Source organism: Suncus etruscus, chromosome 17 (genome assembly GCF_024139225.1).
Source record: "Suncus etruscus isolate mSunEtr1 chromosome 17, mSunEtr1.pri.cur, whole genome shotgun sequence".
Taxonomy (NCBI): domain Eukaryota; kingdom Metazoa; phylum Chordata; class Mammalia; order Eulipotyphla; family Soricidae; genus Suncus; species Suncus etruscus.
The window spans coordinates 68,760,296-68,782,229 of record NC_064864.1 but is presented as its reverse complement, the minus strand read 5'-3'; the positions used below and the strand labels follow the sequence as shown (position 1 = coordinate 68,782,229).

General features: G+C 55.9%; 1 protein-coding gene across 1 annotated transcript; it reads right to left on the bottom strand.

Annotated features, from left to right (window-relative positions):
* Positions 1–14: 14 nt before the first annotated feature.
* Positions 15–21,630, bottom strand: LHPP (phospholysine phosphohistidine inorganic pyrophosphate phosphatase). The gene is made up of 7 exons (XM_049764519.1): positions 21,469–21,630; positions 15,155–15,342; positions 14,443–14,596; positions 11,471–11,534; positions 10,931–11,023; positions 6,345–6,436; positions 15–370 (listed from the first exon to the last, which is right to left on the bottom strand). The coding sequence occupies exons 1-7, from the start codon at positions 21,591–21,593 to the stop codon at positions 274–276; spliced, it is 813 nt and encodes a 270-aa protein (XP_049620476.1). The 5' UTR covers positions 21,594–21,630; the 3' UTR covers positions 15–273.
* Positions 21,631–21,934: the final 304 nt, after the last annotated feature.

Here is a 21,934-nt window from a genome sequence, read left to right as displayed (position 1 = left end):
ACCCCCAGTCCAAGTCAGGAGCTTGAGCATTTTATTAGGCAGAAGCCTCACAGTCATGGGAAAATGGGAGACATGTGTCAGTGTTGGGGCGCAGCCCCGCTGGCTTGGGGATTTCCCCAGGAGATGTCCTCAGCTGGGGGATAGGGGAGTCCTGTCTAGATGATGAGTGGGGGCAGTCTGGAGACAGGGGTGCTGGCCCCCCACATCGGGGCAGAGGGGTCTGCCCAACCCACACACAGGACCCCAACACCCTCACAGGGGCCCCAAACCCCCTCACAAAGTTGCGTGCTTCAGTAGCAGGTCCACGGCCTCTGCCAAGTTGTCCACATGACCGTCGGCCGTCACCTCGGGGTGCTGCTCATCACTGGGCCTGTAGGGGGCCCAGAGGGTAGTCAACCTTGCTGAAGCCAACTGGGCCCCCTCTATCATCGCAGGCCACTCAGATCCCTGTAGGAAGCTGGGGCTCGGGCCCATGAAGCCACACTGGTGCCCAGCAAGGGCCTATTTGGCCCTTCCGAGCAGACAGCCCAGGGCCTGGTCTGGACTCGAGCCTCTGCCCGACCCCACTGCACTGAGGAGCTGTGGTTGCACCCTGGGGCCTCCTTGTCTTCTATAGGGATGACCAGGCCACAGGCAGCTCCTGGCCTGGGTTCTGGCTGCCATCCTGTCCTCTGAAGAACAGACCTTGGCTGGTTCTACCTGCCCCACAGGATCAGGCAGGCACTGGGGATTTGCCTACCCACAGGCTGACCCAGGCCTGTCAGTGCCTATACGCTGTGTCCGTGTGCCCACTGGTGCGTGTGAAGCGGGTGGCCCCTGTGGTGAGCGGTTGGCAGCCTGTGTCTTATGATGTGTGTTCTATCAGCACAGGGAATGCCACCTGCCTCTGGCCTCCAGGTATGGGGGGGACATGGCTTGTGGGAAATGGGAGGAAAAGCAGAATCGCCAGAATTGGCCCAGCGTAGCATACAGGCTCAGACATACAGGCACACACAGACACATGCACAGATACAGACAGACAAATACACATACAGACTCAAACATGTACAAACACAGCCATCTGGTCTGTGGCAGTGTCACAGCGTCCCCTGAGCCAGCCCAGCCACCACAGCAGGACACAAGGCTGTTGGAGGCATGACCTTGTCAGCAAAAATGGTCCCCTACCTCCCACCAGCTATTTCTGAGGCTGCCAGGGGGCCATGGGTAGGACCTGGACAGGTCAGGGCTGCTGGTGGGTAGGATGGGGCTGGGAGGAATCTGGGCAAGGTGGGCAGTGCAGACACCCCACCCTGTGCTGGCATCTGGGAACAGCCCAGCACCTGCCCGGAATGCCCATGCAGTGGCCCTGAATGAGGTGCGGTGGGTCTGTCCAGAGTGACCTGGATGGATCCGGGCGGGTCCCTGCAGCCTCTCTCCCACTGACCCTTTAGCAGGAGACTTGGCGCCTCCACCAAGAAGCCCTCTTGGCCTTCCCTGTCAAACTGCTCAGGACCCCAGAGACTGACCTGACCTGTGGCCCCAAAACTCCCTCTGTGCCCCGAGAAATACAGTTTTTGGAAGGGTTTGGGCCATACCTGGTGACGCTCATACACCTGGCTATGCACTCAGAAATCGCTCCTGGCTTGGGGGACCATATGGATCACTGGGGGGATTGAACTGCAGTCTGTTGTAGGCTAGCACAGGCAAGGTAGACGCCTGACTGCTTGCGCCACTGCTCTGGCCCCAGAAATACACTTTCTTTAAGCATCAGACAGGAAGTGTCCCCCAGCTGCACCTGAGGCTTCTACCCCAATAATCGATCCAATGTTCTCCAATACATGGCTCATTGCTCCCAGGGTGCCCCCAAGTCCTGATAGGAAAAGGGGGGAGGTAGGGGAAAGGGGCACAGCAGAGTGGTTTGCCCAGCTCTCTGTTCTGCTACCACAGACCCTGAGGAGTCTGTTTCCTGAAGGGTCCTGGAGTGCCTGAGTTCTGTTGGGACCCCTTGGAGCCACATCAACCCCCCTGCCAGCCCCCAAGAGATTTTTTTCTCTCCTCAGGTCACCCCAGAATTTGGGCTCCCCACAGGAGGAAACTAACAGGGGCTGCTGACTTGTAGACTAGGGACAAGGGGTAGAAGTGAACATAGGTGTGTCTATGTCTTTACATGTATGTCTGTGTATGTCTTTACATGTATGTGTGAGCCCATGTGTGTGTGTGTGTGCCCGTGTGTGGTGCAGTGAGCATGTCTGTATCCCCTTGGGAGTCCCCTCACCCCTACCAGCAAATGCAGGGAGCATTCCTTGAACCCTGGGCCAAGCTGCCTGCTCTGCCTAACCTAGTGTCTGTGGCACCACTGCATTGTCAAAGGCTGTGGTCACATGAACAGGGGAATTGCTGGCGGGAGACTGGTGCTAGCCCCTCCCAGCTGTGTGCCAGCTCAGGCCCTCTCAGGGTTCCCCAGCACCTCTGGAAGAAGCTGCATCCCAGCGGACAGAGAACAGGCCTGAGACCCACAGCTGGCCACCCTGAAGGAACAGCACAGAACTTTCCTGAAAGGCCTTGGCCCTAGAACACCAAGTCAAACAACCGGGTTTGGCAGCCACGCAGCTCTCGGCCTGGCCTTGCCTGCTGCTGGCCTTGCCTGCTGCTGGCGACTGAGAAAAGGAGCCAGTCCAGGCCCACAGCAGGCATGGGGGTACCCAGGGACCCCTGAGTCTGCAGGGTGTTCAACCTCAGCTCAGTCTAGTGGGGATCCACGTAGGAGGGCCAGCCTGTGTAGACAGGAAAGACCGCTCTGGACAGGAAGTGGGGTAGAGGGAACATTGGGAATTCCTGAGCTACAGCAAAGGGGGGCTGAGCCCTGAGCACTCTCCACATAGGGCCAGTGACCTCTGCCCTGCCTGAATGTCCACATCAAAGATTAACCTCCACATCTGGGCAACACTGTGGCCCAGCCCAGACACCAAGCATTTATTTTTGGTTTTTGGGCCACACTCAGTGCTCAGGACTGACTCCTGGTTTTGAGCTCAGAGATCACTCCTGTAGGGGCTTAGGGGACCCATGGGGTGCTAGGGATCGAGCCCGAGTCAGCCTTAAGAAAGGCCAACATGCTCCCTATTGGACTCAGCCCCAGACAAGTTTGACCACCTGCACTATTTCTCCTTGGAAGCAACCAGAGGCCCACAGGTGAGCGCTGCTGCTCCTGCCATGAGTGGGGGGCTGTCAAACAATACACACTAGCCCCACAGTGGGTCAGGGCTGGGATGAGTCACAGAACTCTGTTTTCCGAGGTTAACCTGAGGGGGTTCGTGAGTTCAAGCTTGGGCCCTCTTCAGGCTAGACCCTGGGCATCTGGCCATTCAAGGCACTAAGGTAGATGAAGATGGGCAAAAAGACTAACACCAGGTTTGCCAGAACCTTCACTTGACCTTGCTCAGAGATCAGACTGATACTGTAGATACTGCACACCAACTTAAAAATCAGCGAGGAAGAGGGCCCATTCCCCCAGCAGGGACGCCACTGGACTGGACTGGTGGTGCCACCAGCTCTCTGTAGACGTAGCAGCCCTATGGAGAAATGACCACTTGGGGGCCTCCTGGGCCCCCCAAACCCCAACTTCACCCCCCAGACCTGCAAAGCAACTTCATCAACACAGGCAATCCAGGTCTCCAGAAAGCTTGTCGTGTGACAGCACAGTGGGGAGGGCATTTTTCTTGGATGCTGCTGATGGTCCTCTGTGACTAGTCTGCCAGGAGTAATTTCTGAGCACAGAGCCAGGAGTAAGTCCAGAGCACAAGCCCAAGGATCACACTACAAAGATGCTCACAGCACCAGGAGGCTCATAACACAGGACAAGCTCACAGCAACAGGATGTGCTCACACCCCAGTGTGAGACAATTGCAAGACACAGGCCAACACACAGGACTCACCAGCTGGGGTGCAGGCTGGGGGAACAGCAAAAAGCTAGGTGAGGGGTCTTGCAGGGTGGTGCCTCAGGTTTGATCCCCAGAACGACCCCAGCAAGACAGTGACCCCCCACAAGTCTGAGCACTGCTTGGGAGCTGCACCCCCAAAATGAACCCAGAACAAACTCCCAAGTTCTCTGTAAGGTGATTTTAAGGAGCTGAGTGCCAATATGAGACCATTCTCCAGGATGTATGGGCTGAGAGAAAATTCGAGCCAGTGGACACCCCAGAAAAAAAGCAGCCAAGGATTTGAAAACTGGTTCTGGGGCTGGCGAGATGGTGCCACAGGGAAGGCACTTGCCTGGCATGTAGCTGACCCCCAATTCAGACTTGGGCACCTCCAGGGGTGACTCCTGAACACAGAGCCTGAAATAGACCCTGAGCACTGCAGGGTGTGTCTTCCACTTCCTCCCCAAAAGAAGTCCCTCCACATCCTCACAACCTGGTCCTGGCAGGAGTGAGGAAGGGACGGGACACTCACACTACAAGGACGCATTGGGCAGGTCAGAGACAGCACTGCGGGGTGTTGACCCTGCATGTGGCTGACCCAGGTTTGATCCCAAGGGTCCCCTGAGCACTGCCAGGGATGATCCCTGAACACAAGAGTCAGGAGTCAGCCTTGAGCACTACCAGATGTGCCCCCCCCCAATAAAAAGTGCATCAGTCTGTGGGCTTTTTTCTGGCTGGGCAGGAGGGTTTGCTATCCAGCTCCTCCCACCCAGGAGGAGGTGCCAGGCTTCTAAGAGATCCGGTCCCTCCCCACCACCGCAGAGCCTCCTCCTCAGCTGTTGCTCTGCCCCCTCCCAGTTCCAGAAGCTCAGGTTTCACCACAGACTGACCCATTTTGTCCTCAGGAGGGAAAGCATGGGACTCTGTGGATCAGGGTTCGAGCATGTGACCTACAGGTGTGAGATCCGGGGTTCTGCCCACAGTACCAGAGGAAAGAAAAGGGGGAGCAGTGGACAACACCAGAACCTCAGAAACTGGTTTTTTTTTTTTTTTTTTGAGCTCCCCAAATGGTGCTCAGACGGCCTACGAGCTGATTCTCAGCCAAGGGCTCCAGATGTGGGTGACAGCGACTGTGCTGGGCCACCCAGCGAGGCTCTGGGGTCTCCTGGCCCACAACCTGCAGTGCTGGGGGACCAGGCCAAGCTGCTGGTTCTACCCCTTCACCGCAGAAATGATCCTGTCTGTGTCTGCTCGGGTGCTCCCTGCCACAGGGACTCGGGCCATCCCCCTCTCCAAAGCAGTCCCCATACCTCCTGCCTCCAGCCTCCACAAAACCCAGCAAAGCCTGGAGGGCGGGCCAGTGACCCCTGGGATGACCCCTGCGGCCCTCACCTGCACACGACAAGAGTGCCACCTACAGGTACAAAAAGGCAGTTCAGGCCCCACTACCCAGGAGAGGCTGGCCAGGAACCTGCTAGAACTTTCTAGGGGTAGCTCAGAGAACATGGTGACTATTCCCCTTTCTCTCCCCGTCTGAAACCTGCTACGAGGCCCACCAAAACCAACATCAGGACAGTGCATTCTGGGAGAGGCCACAGGAGGGAACCGCCCTCCCTTCACCCCCAAGGTGGACTTTCTCCTCACACACACCTAGAAAGGTAAACACAAAGAAAGACAAACTGGGAGCCAGGGTGCCAGGCTGGAAGGACTTGGGTGTCGATATGGACTCTGCTTGAGCCCCTGTGACAGGAAGGAGGAAAGGAGGAAAGAGGGACAAGACCACCAAAGCTTGGGAGCAAAATGGGTGACAGATAACAGGACCCGTCTCTGTTAAAGAATTGGGGCCGGAGAGATAGCACAGTGGTAAGGCAATTGCCTTAGAAGCAGGACAGTGGTTCGAATCCTGGCATCCCATATGGTCCCCCAAGCCTGCCAGGAGTGATTTCGGAGCATAGAGCCAGAAGTAACCTCTGAGCGCTGCCGGGTGTGACCCAAACCCCCCCCCCCAACAAAACAAAACAAAGAAACAAAAAAACCAACAACAGTATTGGGGCTGAAGTGATAGCACATCGGGGAGGGCTTGCATGAGGCTAACCTGGGTTCGATTCCCAGCATCCCATAGGGTCACCCAAAGCCTGCTAGGAGTGATTCCTGAGTGCAGAGCCAGATGTAACTCCTGAGTATTGCTGGGTGTGGCCTCCAAAACAATCTAAAACCACACAAAACTGAGTTCAGTCCATGAATGGTGTCAGTGTCAATGAGAAGGACCCGTAGCCAGGGCCTGGCACTTCTCCAGTACCCAGATCTGTGTTCTCTGGGTTGTCTCTTGAAGGACGGTGGGTAGAAAGGGGGCATGGCCAAGGGACCCTAGAGTCTCCCCAGACTGTCTCCAAGCCACCTGCTCACAAACCCACGGGGGTCCCCACCCTGCCCCCGCCTGGGGCTCACCTGAACTTGCCCGTGCGCACCTGCAGGGCCCGCATGCCACAGCGCTGGGCACCGCCCACGTCACCCACGATGTCATCTCCAATCATGATGGCCTGGGACAGGGTGAGAGGTGCTTAGTGACGGTAGGAGAGTCACCTGGGCTCTGCCAACCCCTGGTACAACCAGTTGCTTGATTTGAAGTGAAAAGTCAGACTGGCACCACCTGATGCTTGCTGCTCCCCCAGGCCAGGTAGCTGGGCACACTGGCCCTGGGTGTCTTGAAACCCCCCCCACCGGTTGCATAGACACTGGGGAGGGGGGCTTCCTCCCTATGACCTGAGCTGACTTTCACCCTTTGGCCATGTTTAGGTTATGTGAAACAAACGAATCACTGAAAAAACTTTGCAGCCCATGATTTCGAGGATTTTTGCTCGCAGAGGTGAAGATGTTAATCTGAACAAAACTGCAGCAGGGCTGCAGTGGAGCAACCATACAGCGGGGAGGGCGGCTGCCTTGCATGCAGCTAAACCAGCACTCTATAAGGTCCCCCGAGCACCACCAGGAGTAGCCTCTGAGCGCCAAGCCAGGAGTCAGTCCTAAGCACTTCTGGGTGTGGAGCCAAAATGAAGTCAATCAAAGCCCAGCGCTGGGATTCAGCAGGGATGCAAGGTCAAACTTGGCCACTGCAAAGCCCAGTTGGGCATTGCCAGGGTGGTCCTGGGAGCCCCCTGCATGACAGACCTGAGCTGAGCCAAGATATAAAGTACAACTGGCTGGGAGAGGCCCCAGACGCACTGCCAGGAGGCTCAAAAAATCCCAATTAGGCTGGAGTGATACCACAGCAGCAGTTTGCCTTGCATGCGGCTGACCTGGGATGGATCCAAGTTCAATCCCTGACATCCCATATTGTCCCCTGAGCCTGCCAGAAGCGATTTCTGAACACAGAGCCAGGTACAACTGACTGTTACTCTGACTGTTGCTGGGTGTGGCCCAAAATAAAATAAAACAAAACAAAGAATTAAAAAAAAAATGGGCCAGCGGCCGGAGAGATAGCATGGAGGTAAGGTGTTTGCCTTTCATGCAGAAGGTCATCAGTTCAAATCCTGGCGTCCCATATGGTCCCCCGTGCCTGCCAGGAGCAATTTCTGAGCATGAAGCCAGGAATAACCCCTGAGCACTGCCGGGTGTGACCCAAAAACCACAAGAAAAAAAAAATGGGCCAGAGAGATAGCATAGCTGTAAGGTGTTTACCTTGCATGCAGAAGGATGTTGGTTCAAATCCCGGCATCCTATATGGTCTCCTGAGCCTGCCGGGGGGTGATTTATGAGTGTAGAGCCAGGAGTAACCTACGAGTGCTGCTGGGTGTGACCCAAAAAAAATTCTTTTTAAAAAATCCAAAATGTAGGGCCTGGAGAGATGGCTTGGTGAGCCAGAGTAATGGTGTTGGGGCTTGAACTCGGCTCCCAATGGAAAGAAGAGCTTTTCCTCTTTCCTTGGATGAGTGTTGGGGCAGCAAGTACTGGTGCCCACACTTAGGTTTTTGGGGAAGACAACTCAACAGGCTCCTGGGGGTGCTCATACTAGTGGTGGGGGTAGGGGTTGAGGAAGCCAGCTCTGCTGCAAGCTGTCCTGGTACCCCAGAAGATATTTTGGGTTTGTTCACTTTTTGTTTTGGGCCACACCTGGCAGGGTTCAGGGGTTACTCCTGGCTCTGAGGCTCTGCACTCACTCCTGGCAGGTTCAGGGATCCATAAGGGTTATCTGCATACAAGGCAAGCAACCTCCTTCCTGTGCTATTGCTACGGTCCCTAGGAGATCTTTTGGAAGAGCAAAGAGTGACCACAAGCAGCAGATGAAGCCAGCCCCTCTGGATACTTCCAGGAGCAGCGTCAGTGGGTGGGAAAGCCATTTCTGGACACTGCGAGTGTCAGACCAGCTGTCCAGCCCAGCTAGGAAGGTGATGCTGCAGTGGGAGTCCAAGACTTGATAACTGCTCACCTGTGCCTCCACATCAGTGTTTTGGGCCCAGTGAGAGACACCCCAGTCCAGGGCAGAGCACAGAGGCGTGACAGGAACCCTCCCAAACATGAAGTCAGAGGACTTCGGGGAAGCATGAGGGGGGGGGACATAAGGCTGAGTACGTATGTGTACAGGCAGCGGGAGGCTGGGAAGGCTTTCCAGAAGAGGTGAGGTTTGGGGCTGGAGAGATGGCATGGAGGTAGAACATTTGCCTTGCATGCAGAAGGACGGTGGTTTGAATCCCAGCATCCCATATGGTCCCCTGAGCCTGTCAGGAGCAATTTCTGAGCGCATGGCCAGGAGTAACCCCTGAGCACTACCGGGTGTGTCCCCCCCCCAAAAAAAAGAAGAGGTAAGGTTTGTAGCTTGGGTCTGAAAGGCAAGGGTCACCCCAAAAGTGAGGACACACTGGAAAGAGGGCACTAGTCAGTGCTCACTCCCTCCAGCCCCAAGGGTGAATGTGTGCCCCTAGGAAGCTGCCAGTGTCTGGAGGCACAAGCCCAAACAAGCTTCCCCTTTGCCTCCGCCCATTCGCTCGGGAACAACCCTAAATCTATTCAGGGCGACTGAAAGCTCTGAGAGCATTGTGCTAGAAGATTCTTTGGGCATAGGATGAGCGGTCCATGCATGACCTAGGCTGCCTTCCAGCTGCAGGAAAAAAAGCTGTATGTTTGCACATGCATACTTGTACATGCTTGCACACATGTGCAGGTGTGCTTGTATATGCATACACACACGTGTACTGTGAAGTAAGTGGGTGCAGACCCATCCCCCATCAGGAAGAACAAAGTAACCCTGAAAGTTGGCCCAGAGAGAAGGGCGGGCCTGTGCGCAGCAGCTGCTGAAGGGGCGATGGCGGATCGGAGGCCACTCAGCCTGGGAGGGGCTGAGGTTTCTCCACAGCAAATGGCACCAGCCCCTGGGGAACTCCGCGTGGCTGCCGCTGAAGGGCAATAACCAGGCGAGGAGGAGCAATCACCGCCAAATCATTTAGGATTTAGAAAATCATTGGCAGGAAGATAGAGGTCAACAGGGCTGTCAACGGATGAGAAGCTCCACCTGCCAGGCATCCTGTCCTGGCCCTCCGGAGAGGAGAGGAGAGGACGGGTTACACCCAGTTCCTGGGGGAAACACAGCACGCTTGGCCTTTCTGAGAATCCGCCAGCCAGGAGCATTCTTGTGCTTGCAGCCTGGTGTTGGTGAGCTTCCCCAGAGCACCCAGTCTCAGATTTTCTATCATTCTGAAGGTCCCTCATAGGCCCGGTGAGCTCAAGGGTAGGCCCTCGTGGAGTGATAGTACTGCAGGGAGGACATTTTCCTTGCACACAGCCAACCAGGGTTCAATCCTTGGCATCCCTTAGGGTCTCCCAAGTCTGCCAGGAGTTATTTTTGTTGTTGTTTGGTTTGGACCAGAGATGCTGAGGGCTCACTTCGGCTCTGCACTCAGGAATCACTTCTGGCGGGCTCAGGGGACCCTATGGGATGCTGGGGATCAGCATCTGCAAGCAAGACAAAAAGCTCTCCCTGCTGTGCTATCACTCTGGTCCCCAGGAATGACTAGAGCATTGCAGGGTGTGGCTCCCAAAATAAGCAAAAAAGAAACAGACTCAAATAGTACCAGGAGAGCTCAAGGTCCTCCTGTCTGCCCTCTGGGCTTTCCTCTCTGAACCAGGCTCCTAGGATTGGGGATGGCTCATCAGCTGCAGTGCTCCCTAAACCTCCTGCTGGAGCAGCCAGCACTTGAAAGTGTGTAATGTCCAGCACAGAAAATTGCCCAGACCCAGGCATTTGTGTGCCTGGATGAGCCACAAGCTGGCATTTCGGGCCATGCGACCATGCAAGGGTATGGGTGCAGAGCTGGCTCAGAATACAGCAGAGCAGGACAAGCTGAGAACTGGGGAGTGGCAACCAGGAGTGCAGGCCAGGGAGAGGCAGTGACCCAGCTACCCGGGAAATGACGGGGATCACTTTACTGACTAAAGTGGCTTAGAAAGCCTGAGGTTGCCCCAGCCTAGCACTGGAGTGGCAGGACTGAAACTCTCAGATGTAGCAGCCTGAGAGTTATTAGCCAAGGCTGGAGATGGCCCCAGGGGGAGGCCAGATGCTAAGGCTGACTTCGAGGCAGCTGCTCTGGGAAGGTGGAAAAGAGGTTTTTTTTGTTTGTTTGTTTTGTTTTTGGGCCACACTCGGCGGTGCTCAGGGGTTACTCCTTGCTATCTGCTCAGAAATCGCCCCTGGCAGGCACGTCCCATATGGCACGCTGGGATTCGAACCAACCACCTTAGGTCCTGGATCGGCTGCTTGCAAGGCAAATGCCACTGTGCTATCTCTCCGGCCCCGAAAAAAGGGTATTTAAGACACTAATGGTGCCCTCCCACCTACAGAGCCCCAGGAAACTAGAACCCCGGCCCCTTATGTCCCAGTCCACTGGCCCCTGCCCCCCTTCCCTGAGCCCTGTCCTACCTGGGCCCCACTTCCGCAGTCCCCTGGCTCCTCCGGGCCCCTTTCTCCATTCTGCCTAAGCCCTCAAATCTACTCCGGGGTTCCCTACCCCAAAACCCCGAAAAGCTGCTCCAGGACCACTTACCTGGTGGGCTTCGACCCCCAGTTCTCTCAAGGCCAATTTGAAGAACTCAGGGGAGGGTTTCCCCACCACATGGGCCTGGATCCCGCAGGCATACTGGGGAGGAAGGGAGACGTGACATGGGCTGCAGGGAGGGAGTTCGTAGACTGCCCAGGGGAAAAGCCCCCATGTGGTATGGGGTCCCAAAGGCCTGATGGCACAATGGTCAGTCTCACAGGGTGCTCCAGGCCCTCTGCCCAGAGTACCCCAGTTCCCCCCAACTTTCCCTTCCTGGGTACTCAGAGGCAAGGTGGGCATCTGCCATCTGTCCCCAACTCAGGCAGACAAAGCCGCTGAAGTGAGAACCCAGGGGTGCCAGAGGAGAGTCCAGAGGGGCCCAGAAGGCCACAGAAGGGGGCAGGGTGAAGAGCAGGGATGGGGTGGAGAAGGAAGAGAAGGGCGAAAGACAGCACCCCTGAGGTGCAGGGTTCAAGGCAGGGCAGACAGGCTCCTCTGCCCCAACTGGCACATCCCTGCATCCTCCCGCTTCACCCCCGTGGGTACCTCGAGTGCCTTCACGTAGGCCCCCACGTCCAGCATCAGCCCCGAGGTCTCCTTGTAGTAGCGCCTGCAGGTGAGGCCAGACAGTGAGCTGTACATGGAGCTCAGTGCCCCTGAGAATTGACTCTGGGCATGGGGCCCCAAGCTGGTTAGAGAGGTCCCCACTGTCAGCTGCAGGGGAAGGTCCTTGTTCTTGGGGGGACCTGTCCTGTGCCCACCAGGTCTAGGGCACGACCCTGCCAAGCCATGCCAGGACTCACCCACCAAAGCTATGGAGATTATGAGATCCCCCAGTCCCAGGGCTCACCCCACGTCACCTCCTCCTCCGATTCTAGCCGGAAGACAGGCCTCACTGTCCAGACTGGAGTCTGAAGTGTCTCCTCTTAAGACATTTCCCCTCCCAAACAGGCTGAGATGTGACTCTCCACACTGGTTTGAGTCTGGGGTTAACAAACAAACCAGCTGATGCCAGAGCACTGCCAGGCAAAGATTCCCAGGGATGCCCAGAGGGAGGCTCCGGGCACCTCATTCCCTCAGTCAGGGGTGAAGGGGCAGAATCATGCCTCAGTGCTCTCTCCCTGCTGCAGAAACTGCACAGAGCCGGGTCACTCCCATCTGTGCCTGGGGAGAGAGAAGCCTGTCTCAGGGAGGTCACCTGTCTGCTGATAATATTGGGGCGGCTAATGCAAGGCCATATCAACCCAACACAGGCGGGGGTGCGCTTGTTTCTGACTGGCATGATGGAGCCAGCAGTTGTTTTTTTTTGTTTGTTTGTTTTTTGTTTTTTTTTGGTTTTTGGGCCACACCCGTTTGACGCTCAGGGGTTACTCCTGGCTATGTGCTCAGAAATCGCCCCTGGCTTGGGGGGACCATATGGGACGCCGGGGGATCGAACCGCGGTCCGTTCCTTGGCTAGCACTTGCAAGGCAGACACCTTACCTCTAGCGCCACCTTCCCGGCCTAAAATTTTTTTTTTTTTTTTTTTTTTGTTTTTTGGGTCACACCCAGTGGTGCTCAGGGGTTACTCCTGGCTGTCTGCTCAGAAATAGCTCCTGGCAGGCACGGGGGACCATTTGGGACACCGGGATTTGAACCAACCACCTTTGGTCCTGGATCGGCTGCTTGCAAGGCAAACGCCGCTGTGCTATCTCTCCGGGCCAATGGAGCCAGCAGTTGCCGCCCCACTCAGAGGAAGATGAGGAGACCAGCCAGAGGCTTCCGGCCACCTCTTTCCAAGGCCACTTGACCTTTCCCGCAGCCCAATTAACCTCCAGAACCACCTCATAAACAGCTTAATTTCCCACTGAGGCCTGACAGGAGAAATGAAAAAGGCTATTCCCAGGCTCAGGCCAAACAGATGAGAATGTAAATTACTATCCAGGGTGGGCAGGATGGAGCATCCAGGTCCTTGTCCTGCTCCTGGGGCGCCCCCCCCCTCCCCAGTCCTGCCACCACCACTGCCCCTGAATGAAGATAGGACCCAGTGCCTTTGTCTGGTTTATGAGCACCCCAGTCTGGCAGAAGTCAGACCCCCAAACTGAGGGGACCCTCACCCCGCCAGTCTCTTCTTTCAATTTCCCACCAACAGATCTTTTTGTTTGGTTGGTTGGTTGGTTGGTTTTCAGTCCACATTTTCAGTCCACAGTCAGTGCTCAGGGGTTACTACTGGCAGGCTCAGGGCCATATGAGATGTTGGAGATTAAAACCAGGTTGGCAGTGTGCAAGGCAAACACCCTCTCCACTATGATATTGCTCTCCCCTAACAAATCTACCTGAGGCACTGCCAGGCTTCTGGAACACTAGGAATCATATTAAAGATAGTTTTCAAGGGAAAAGAAGTTTATGGGGCCGGAGCGAAAGCACAGCTGGTAGGGCGTTTGCCTTGCACACGGCCAACCCAGGACGGACCCCAGTTTGATTCCTGGCATTCCATATGGTCCCCTGAGCCTGCCAGGAGCAATTTCTGAGTGCAGAACCAGGATAACCCTTGAGCACCATCGGGTGTGACCCAACCCCCCCCAAAAAACACCAGTAAAAAAGAGAATCAAAGGACTGGTGAGTGGAGCCCCACACTAGCCCTGTGTGGTCTCAATGATGAGCCGAGTGCTGGTGAGCATGACATCCTGAGCCTCCCAAAACAGAGAAAAAGTGTAACTATAAATGGGTTAAGACAGGGTCCAGGGCCCGGAGAGATAGCGCAGCAGCGTTTGCCTTGCAAGCAGCCGATCCAGGACCAAAGGTGGTTGGTTCGAATCCCAGTGTCCCATATGGTCCCCCGTGCCTGCCAGGAGCTATTTCTGAGCAGACAGCCAGGAGTAACCCCTGAGCACCGCTGGGTGTGGGCCAAAAACCAAAAACCAAAAACCAAAAAAAAAAAAAAAAAAAAAAGACAGGGTCCAAAGCGATAGACAGCAGGAAGGGTGTTTACTTTATAGCGGCAAACCCAGGTTCAATTCCCAACATCCCATAGGGTCCCCTGAGCCTACCAGGAGTGATTCCTGAGCGCAGAGCCAAGAGTAACCACTGAGCACTATGCGTGTGGTCCAAAACTTGCCCCCCAAATTTTTTTTAATAGTTAAGACTGGCCTCCTCAAAGAGCTAAGATTTGGACTGCAGAGAGAGCAGAGGGAGGGCTAAGGCACTTGTCTTGTACACATCTGACTCCCTGCAGGGCATTTGGTCCCTAGAGCTACCCAGGAGGGAAGGCACAGCCAGGACTTTGGGCAGGGAGGTGCTCAGGCCTGCCTGGCAGTAGTAAGGCCCTAGGCTGCTCCTTGGCACAGCGCAGCGAGAATTTTCAAAGAAACACAAAGAAGCCACAAGGGGCAGGATGGACAGGAGGCCCTGAATCTGCCCCCAAGCCCCCTTTTTCCTAAGCCTGCCTGGCTCTGCTTCTGTGCCACGCCCTGGCCTCTGTGCCCAACTAGGCCTCGGGTGTCCAGAACTGCCCACTCTGCTGGCCCCCCATGGCTCACCCTGTGCCCAGTGCGATGAGCTTGGGCTTGGGCAGCTCCATGAGCACCCGGAAGGCCATGTTCATGTTGTGGAAGGAGAAGGCCTCAGCCGCATCCCCGAGCACTACACAATTGGGGCTGGATGTGTCGATGCCATCAAACTCGGAACGGATGCCTGGAGGGGTGGGGAGAGAGAAGAAACAGTGGGGAGGAGAGGGGGGAGGAAAAGGGGGAGAGAGAAACTAGAGAAAGGAGGGGGAAGAGGAAGGGAGGGAGGGAGGAGGAAGAGGAGGGGAAGAGAGAAAGAGGAGGTGCAGAGAGAGCCCCAGCTTGTGAGCCCCCTTCCTTGGCAACCTGCCTCCGACTCTCCCACACCAGAGAGCTGGACAAAGGGTGCTCAGAACATTTTTATAGGGGCCATACTGGTCAGTGCTGGGAGCTCAGGCATTCCTGAGGTTACTCAAATCCAGGGGAGACCCAGAGCCATCAGAGGTGCTGGGGGTTACAGGAGATAAGGGTCAAACTTACTTGGGGAACACACCACAGTTTTCCTCCAAGAGTCTTCTAAAACCTGATTTAGGGACCTCAGAGCATTGAAGGTTGGAGGTGGCCACATCCCCTTTAGGGTCAGCAAGTTAGCTGTCAGCATATAACGTGATCCCGCAGAAGTGGGGTCCAGGTAAGTGCAGATCCTGGCCCAGCTGACAACCTGTAGCTCCCAGAACTAACTGACCTTCATGGACAAGCAGGTGTGGCCGCAGGCCTTGTTCCCGCAGAAGCTGGCAGGCAGCTGGGGCTGGTGCTGTCACCTCTTCCTCAGAGACATCGAAACCAAGTTGCCGCATCAGCTGGACCTGGGCCCCCCGTGTCTTCTGGGACTCATTTGTGCAGAACCGAACCCTCAATCCCGAACGCTTCAGCCTGCAGGAGATGGGCTGGAACCTCAGCTTCGGTCCGAGATTCTCATTCCGGGATGAGACCCTTAGCTCCAAGCTGAGCCACAGTCCCAGGCTGGGCTGGCCACCCTGCTGATTTTATTTTATTTTTTTGGTTTTTGGGTCACACCTGGCAGCACTCAGGGGTTACTCCCGGCTCTACGTTCAGAAATAGCTCCTGGCAGGCTCGGGGGACCATATGGGATGTTGGGATTCGAACCACTGTCCTTCTGCATGCAAGGCAAATGCCTTACCTCCATGCTATCTCTCCGGCCCCACCCACCCTGCTGATTTTGAGCTGGCAGAGACCCATGTCTGGGGTCCGCACCTCCTTCCATTCTCCTTGAGACTCCATGGGGACCCGGGCCCCCAACCTGATCTGCTGGCACCCCGCTCCTGGGACAGCCCCCCAACCTGCCTAAGGTAGGCACTATCCTCACCCTAGTCATTATTAGAGTGTAGTCTGGAAGGACTCCTGCATGATGACTAAAGCAACACCAGATCTGTTCCCCAGAGAGACAGAGAGGCCCAGAACCAATCCAGGAAAAGTGGCCCCAGAGTGGTGGCTCCACACGAGCCAGACATGGGACCATCACCGTCCCCATGCAGTGACCTTCCTTTGCAGCCCTGCTGCTCCTGAGAGCACCTAGAAAGCCAGGAGTTCCCTCTCTGACGGCCTCCAAACCCCGTTCCTCTCTTCTCTCTCTGTAGGACACCAACTAACACTTCCCCCAACACCCACTTATACCTCGACTGTGTTTCTCTGGGGTCCTTTGTGATGTCAGCAAGGGGGGTCTCCAGGCCCCCCCCCCCCCCGCACTCCCAGACTCTGCAGAGGGCTCCACACATCACAGATCCTTCCTGCCAATGGGCTGAACCCCCAAATGATGACAGACCAGGGAATCCTAAACACCTTGATTTCCTAAGGGGCCACCTGGGTACACCCTCACCCAAGCCCCAATGGATCAACAAAGAGCCAAGACTCGGGGCAGAGGTGAAAGCAGATTCTCCACTGGCTGGTGAACCCCAAGAAGTGGAATTTGGGGCACAGCCCACGGCCCGCCCAGGTGAGCAGCCCTTCCTTCGTTTCCTTTGTTATTATTTGTCTTTCCCAATCAGGGGCCCATGAATTATCAATTATGCTTAGTGGTTAATTGCCCTTCATAAAGACAGCTTCTGTATTCTGAAATTAGGCAGTTAATATATTGTAACTAATAGCTTCCCCCCCCCTGGCCCGAGTGTGACAGAGACGCCCGCCGGGATTGGTGCGGGGAAGGTGCAGCTCACACCCAAGTTAATGGGGCAGTTGAGAGAAGAAGTGTAGGGGCGCTGGGGGACTAATTACTGCTAATGAATTATGATGTGACCTTCTCAGAACAGTGAGCCATGGGAGTGACAGGGACAACAAGGCCTCCCATCTGCTCTTGCAAAACTGCCTTTGGGTGATGTCCTGCAAACAGACCAGTTCGGAGCCCAGTGGGGGGTTCCCCTCTCCTTGACTTGGCTGGGATTCTTTTTTTTTTTTTTTTTTTGGTTTTTGGGCCACACCCGGCGATGCTCAGGGGTTACTCCTGGCTAGCTGCTCAGAAATAGGCCCTGGCAGGCACGGGGGACCCTATGGGACACCGGGATTCGAACCAACCACCTTTGGTCCTGGATTGGTTGCTTGCAAGGCAAACGCCGCTGTGCTATCTCTCCGGGCCCTTGGCTGGGATTCTTACAAAGCCCAGGAGAAGCTCCCATAGGACAGTCACTTGACAGAGCAAACCCACTTTTGCGAGGACAGATGGATCTGAGAGTGTGGGGCCATCTGTCCGTCCTCCTCAGCTCCTACTGACAGACCAGCCACTGTACATAAACAAGTCCAGGCTGAGCACACTGTTCTGTGTTGGCATGGCAGTGCCTGGGATCAAACCCATGAGGTCCTGGACAAAGCCTGAGCACTTCCCTCTGTCTACACACTCCACCTTGTCGACTCTGATTCCTGCCCCAGGAAGGAATCAGAAGGAATTGTGACAAGGGTTACTGATCCTACCCTAATCAATACTTGTGCCCCACCCTAGGGTGTGACCTGGTGACAGTATTTTGAATTATTCCTTACTTGATATTCTGCTCTCTCACCTGATTCTTGTGTATAAAAGCAAGGGTCTGAGGAAGGTGGGGGTGGGAGGGTGCGTGTCATTCTGGGACTGATTTCTTCAGCCTTATCCACTGAATAAAGCTGATATCTCCTGAAATCTGACTGCCTGTGAGTTTTCTACCCGCCACTATCCTGAACACTCAGACCCGCCGGCTGAACAGGGTGGCAGACAAGTGGTCTGAGCTAGTTGAGAAAGACCTCATCCTCCATCCCACCATCATCCAGCCCCGTCCAGGGCTGTTATTCTACACAGGTGTGAGGAGAGGCAAGAACCAGTGTGCCTTTTCTAGACAGAAGAAAGTGAGGGTTTAGGGAGGGGGATACAGACCACCAACTACCCCCACAAGGTCACACAGCTCGGAAGCAGCCCAGTAGCCATGGCCGTGCCTTCATGCCAGCAAGCAGAGATGCCAACACATTTCCATGAGCCTGGCCTGGGCCGCCAAACCACAGTGAGAGAATCGGGCATCACAGATGGATCCTGAATGATACTATGGACTATGTCCCCCAAATAGGCTTTTTGGGGGACACACCAGTAGTGGATGGGTGACCATGCAATCATGGGGACGGAGTCAGGGCTCCCACATGCAAAACAGAGACCTCTGCTCTCAGAGCCATTGTCCTGACCCATCCTCCAAATTCTGATGTCGAGGGCCTCACCTTAAGGCAGCATCTGGAGATGGATGTTAGGTGGTTGGGGTTGATTTCTCAGTGAGGCTGGAGGAATACCCAGAAGTGCCGGAGGGCTTCCTCCTGACCCTGGACTTAGGATTGGCTCATGGTGGGTTCTGAGGACCAAGGGAGTGCTGGGGATCAAACCAGGGTCAGCCCCGTGCAAGGCGAGAGCTTTGCTATGTGCTATCCCTTGAGGCCCTTGTGGAACTGTGCTGACTGGTTGATAGGACATGGGGTAGGGTCCGATGTTCAGTTAGTGCCCTAGCTCTGAGGGTTAAGATCTTGCCATGTGGGGAGGGGGACGGGCAGCACTCGAAGGTACAGAGGCGAGGTCAGGGCAAGAGGACAGGGATGCTCGGCTTTGGGCTTTAGCACTGACCAGGAGGCGTGTTTCTACCTCGGGGAGACCCGAGGTAGAGCTCAAAAAGCTGAGAGGTATAAGGCGCAGGTGACTGCCAGAGGACACAAAGGGGATTCCCTGTCCAGATGAACCCTAAATCTGGATTGCTGCCCTGTCTCCCCAACACTGAAAAACCAGAGCAGTGCTCTGACCAGACAACTCCCACAGCTGCCCCTCCCTGGGACCCCCACTTACTGTAACCTCTTCCTAGGGGCTCCCAATTCCTGAAGCTTCCTCCCTGGGCCCCTACTTCCCATAATCCCCTCCCAAGGGTCCCCACTTCTTGTAACCCCCTCTCTAAGCCTCCACTTCCTATAGCTCTCTCCCAGGGACTCCCAATTCCTGGACCCCTTCCTGGGGCCCCCACTTTCTTTGCCCCACCAGGTCTCTGCCCCTCTTCAGACCTGCCCCTCTTCAGTCACCATGTTCTGGGTGACAGTGGGTCGCCATGGCCCATGCAATCACAGGAGCAGCACATGAACCTGCCACTTGCAAATCACCCTGGACCTTGCACATCTGCTGGCTGTCGGCAGCTGCCGGGGCGCTCACCTGAAAATAATGGACACCCTCTCCTCACGCTAGGCAGCAGGGGGCGGGATGGAAGCTGGACATCCTGGGTGACCTTGGCCAGTCCCGCTGCTGCCTGCTGCCCTCCAGAGCTTCCAGTCCAGAGGGTGAGGTGCTGACCCTCTCTACTGCTCCCCTTAAGCTCCACTCCCAGGCCCAACTGTGGAACCAGCCTCTCCTGGGTGGCAGGTGAGTGGCTCCAGGGAGCAGCGGGAGCCAGGAAAGGAGGTGCCGAAAATCCTCCATGCCCTGGGCCACAGGGATCTTCTTGAAATCTCCACAGTAGGGGCTGGACCACAGGGTGCTGGGGCAGGCAGGCTCTGACCAAGCAGGTCACCAGGGTCCCAGGAGGGCAGGTGCTGACCAGGGCTGGTCTGGGGGTGTCAGGGTGGAGAGTTCTGAGGGGGGAGGGGTGGTGCGGGGAAGGCATGGGGGTGTCACAGCCTTCTGGGATGGTGAATTGCTTTATGGGCCGGCCAGCTGCAGGCTCCTTCCGTCCTTCCTGACGCCCTTTAGTGGCCCACAGGATGTAGTAAAGTGGCCTTTCATATGCTGATGTTTGGGCTGCCCTCTGTGCTGTCCAAACACTGCACTCTCCCTCTGAACTGCCTGGGATGGCTCCAATCAAGGGCCCCTGGAGGGACCTGGCCTCCCCCTTTTCCCTTCACTGTCCAAAAGAGGCGCAGATTCCCAGCAGCTTCTGAACAGCTTGGAAAGCAGAGGAGCCACTCTTGGGATCCCTTGTCCCCCACCTCAGCTCACGGGTCAGCTTCTAAGGGCCTCCACTTGCCACTGGCCAGTCCTTTGGGTCCTGGCTTATCACTGATAAGACTGATGTGAGGTTGGTTCCACCAGCTCACTTCCCTCCTTTCCCACCAGGTTCAGAGTGTGGCTGGGACAGCACTCACTGGGTGGGGGACACAGGGTGGGAGCCCAGGGCCCTGTGCTCACAAGGCTGCTCATGGGAGCTCTGAGTCCTCAGGCCAGGACATGAGAGCTCCTCATGACAATCACAGTCATGACACCATCAGAGCCAGGCGTTTGGTCCAGAACACGCCCCTGCCTATTTGTTTTCATTGGTTCCTCTTTGGCATCACAATTTTTTTTGTTTGTTTTTTTTTTGTTTTTGGGTCACACCCGGCGGTGCTCAGGGGTTACTCCTGGCTGTCTGCTCAGAAATAGCTCCTGGCCAGTCAGGAGTAACTCCTGAGCAACGCCGGGTGTGGCCCAAAAACCAAAAAAAAAAAAAAAAAATAAATAAAATAAATAAAGCTCCTGGCAGGCATGGGAGACCATATGGGACACCGGGTTTTGAACCAATCACCTTTGGTCCTAGATCGGGTACTTGCAAGGCAAACGCCACTGTGCTATCTCTCCGGGCCCCGGCATCACAATTTCTTAAGACAGCTCATAAGGCCAAGTGCTGACACCATGAGCACTGCCATAAGGGATCACCGTCTGCTTGTCCTCATTTCAAGTCTGGGGCATGGCCCCAGAGTGACTAGAAAACATAATCAAAGCAATAAGGGACTAGAACAATAGTACAGTGTGTTCGTGGGGCAGGGGGGGGGGAGCACTTGCCTTGTACATAGCTGACCCAGTTTTGATCCCCAGCACCCTGTATGAGTCTAAGTCCTAGCTGGAGGAATATCTGGGCAGAGTCAGGAATAAGCCCTGAGCAGCCCCAGTACCCCTCCAAAAGAGACCAAGCCCCCTAAGGGCTGACTCCTGGATTTATGCTCAACGACCCTCCTGGTGGGGCTCGAGAGATCTTAGGTGATACCCGGACAGAACTTAAGACAGGCGCCTTTAACACTGCCTTACCCATTGTACATCTCACTGGGCCCATGTTGTCAAGTTTGGGGGCTGCAGGGGCGCAGTGCTATGGGTTTGCAAGCTGGAGGTCTGGATTCTATCCCCTGAACTGAAAAAAAAAATACATATGCAGATGCTGGGTGGTCAAAACAGGTGGCATTCACTGCCTGTACTTCATGTCACTATATCTGCCCAAGAAAACACAGTAAGGACCCTGCATGCTACTGGTTTCCCATTGGGGCACGTCTGGGAGCACTTCCATGTGCTGGGCAGCTACATGTGGTGAGTGACCAACGGCTTGAGAGCTTGATAGAGCAGTTCCCACCCGCGGAGGTCCTGATCTCCGGGTGCAGGGGTGCAGATCTCTGGGGCATGGCCTGGAGTGGAAGGAAGCCCCAGACTGGCGGTGCCATTGGATGTGTGGCGTGTCAGGCAGGCGTGGCCACACATGGGCGGCGCACTCCAGCTAGTCCCGCCCCCACCCGGCGCTCTCGCGGCCATCGCGGCCCTCTCACCTCGCCACCGCGTCGACCGAGCCGGGGATGGCCGTGCCGCCTCCTTCGCCGCCGTCGTACAGCACTCCCGAGATGTCCAGCAGCACCCCGCGCAGCCCAGCTAGCTTCTCTGCCCACGCGGCCATTGCGCCCTAAAGTGCGTCCCGGCGCGCGCGTCCCAGCCGCTAGTGCGAAGTGCGGTTGTGCCGACACGCGGGGACTGCTGGGAAATGTAGTTTTTCCCAGAGGCGGCCCTCTGGGCTGGTTGGGGCCTGGGAGGTTCTGCCCTGGCTGCCTCCGGGAAAGCAATGGGCGCATGGCAGCAGAAGCAGAAAACAAGCCTCTGAGAAATAATCGATGAGGTCGGGGTGATAGTACAGTGGGGAGGGCAGCACATAATTTGTACATAGCCAGCTCTTTTCAAACCCTGGTTTCCCATAGCATCACCCTAAATGGACTTCTGAACACAGAGCCAGGAGTAACTCCT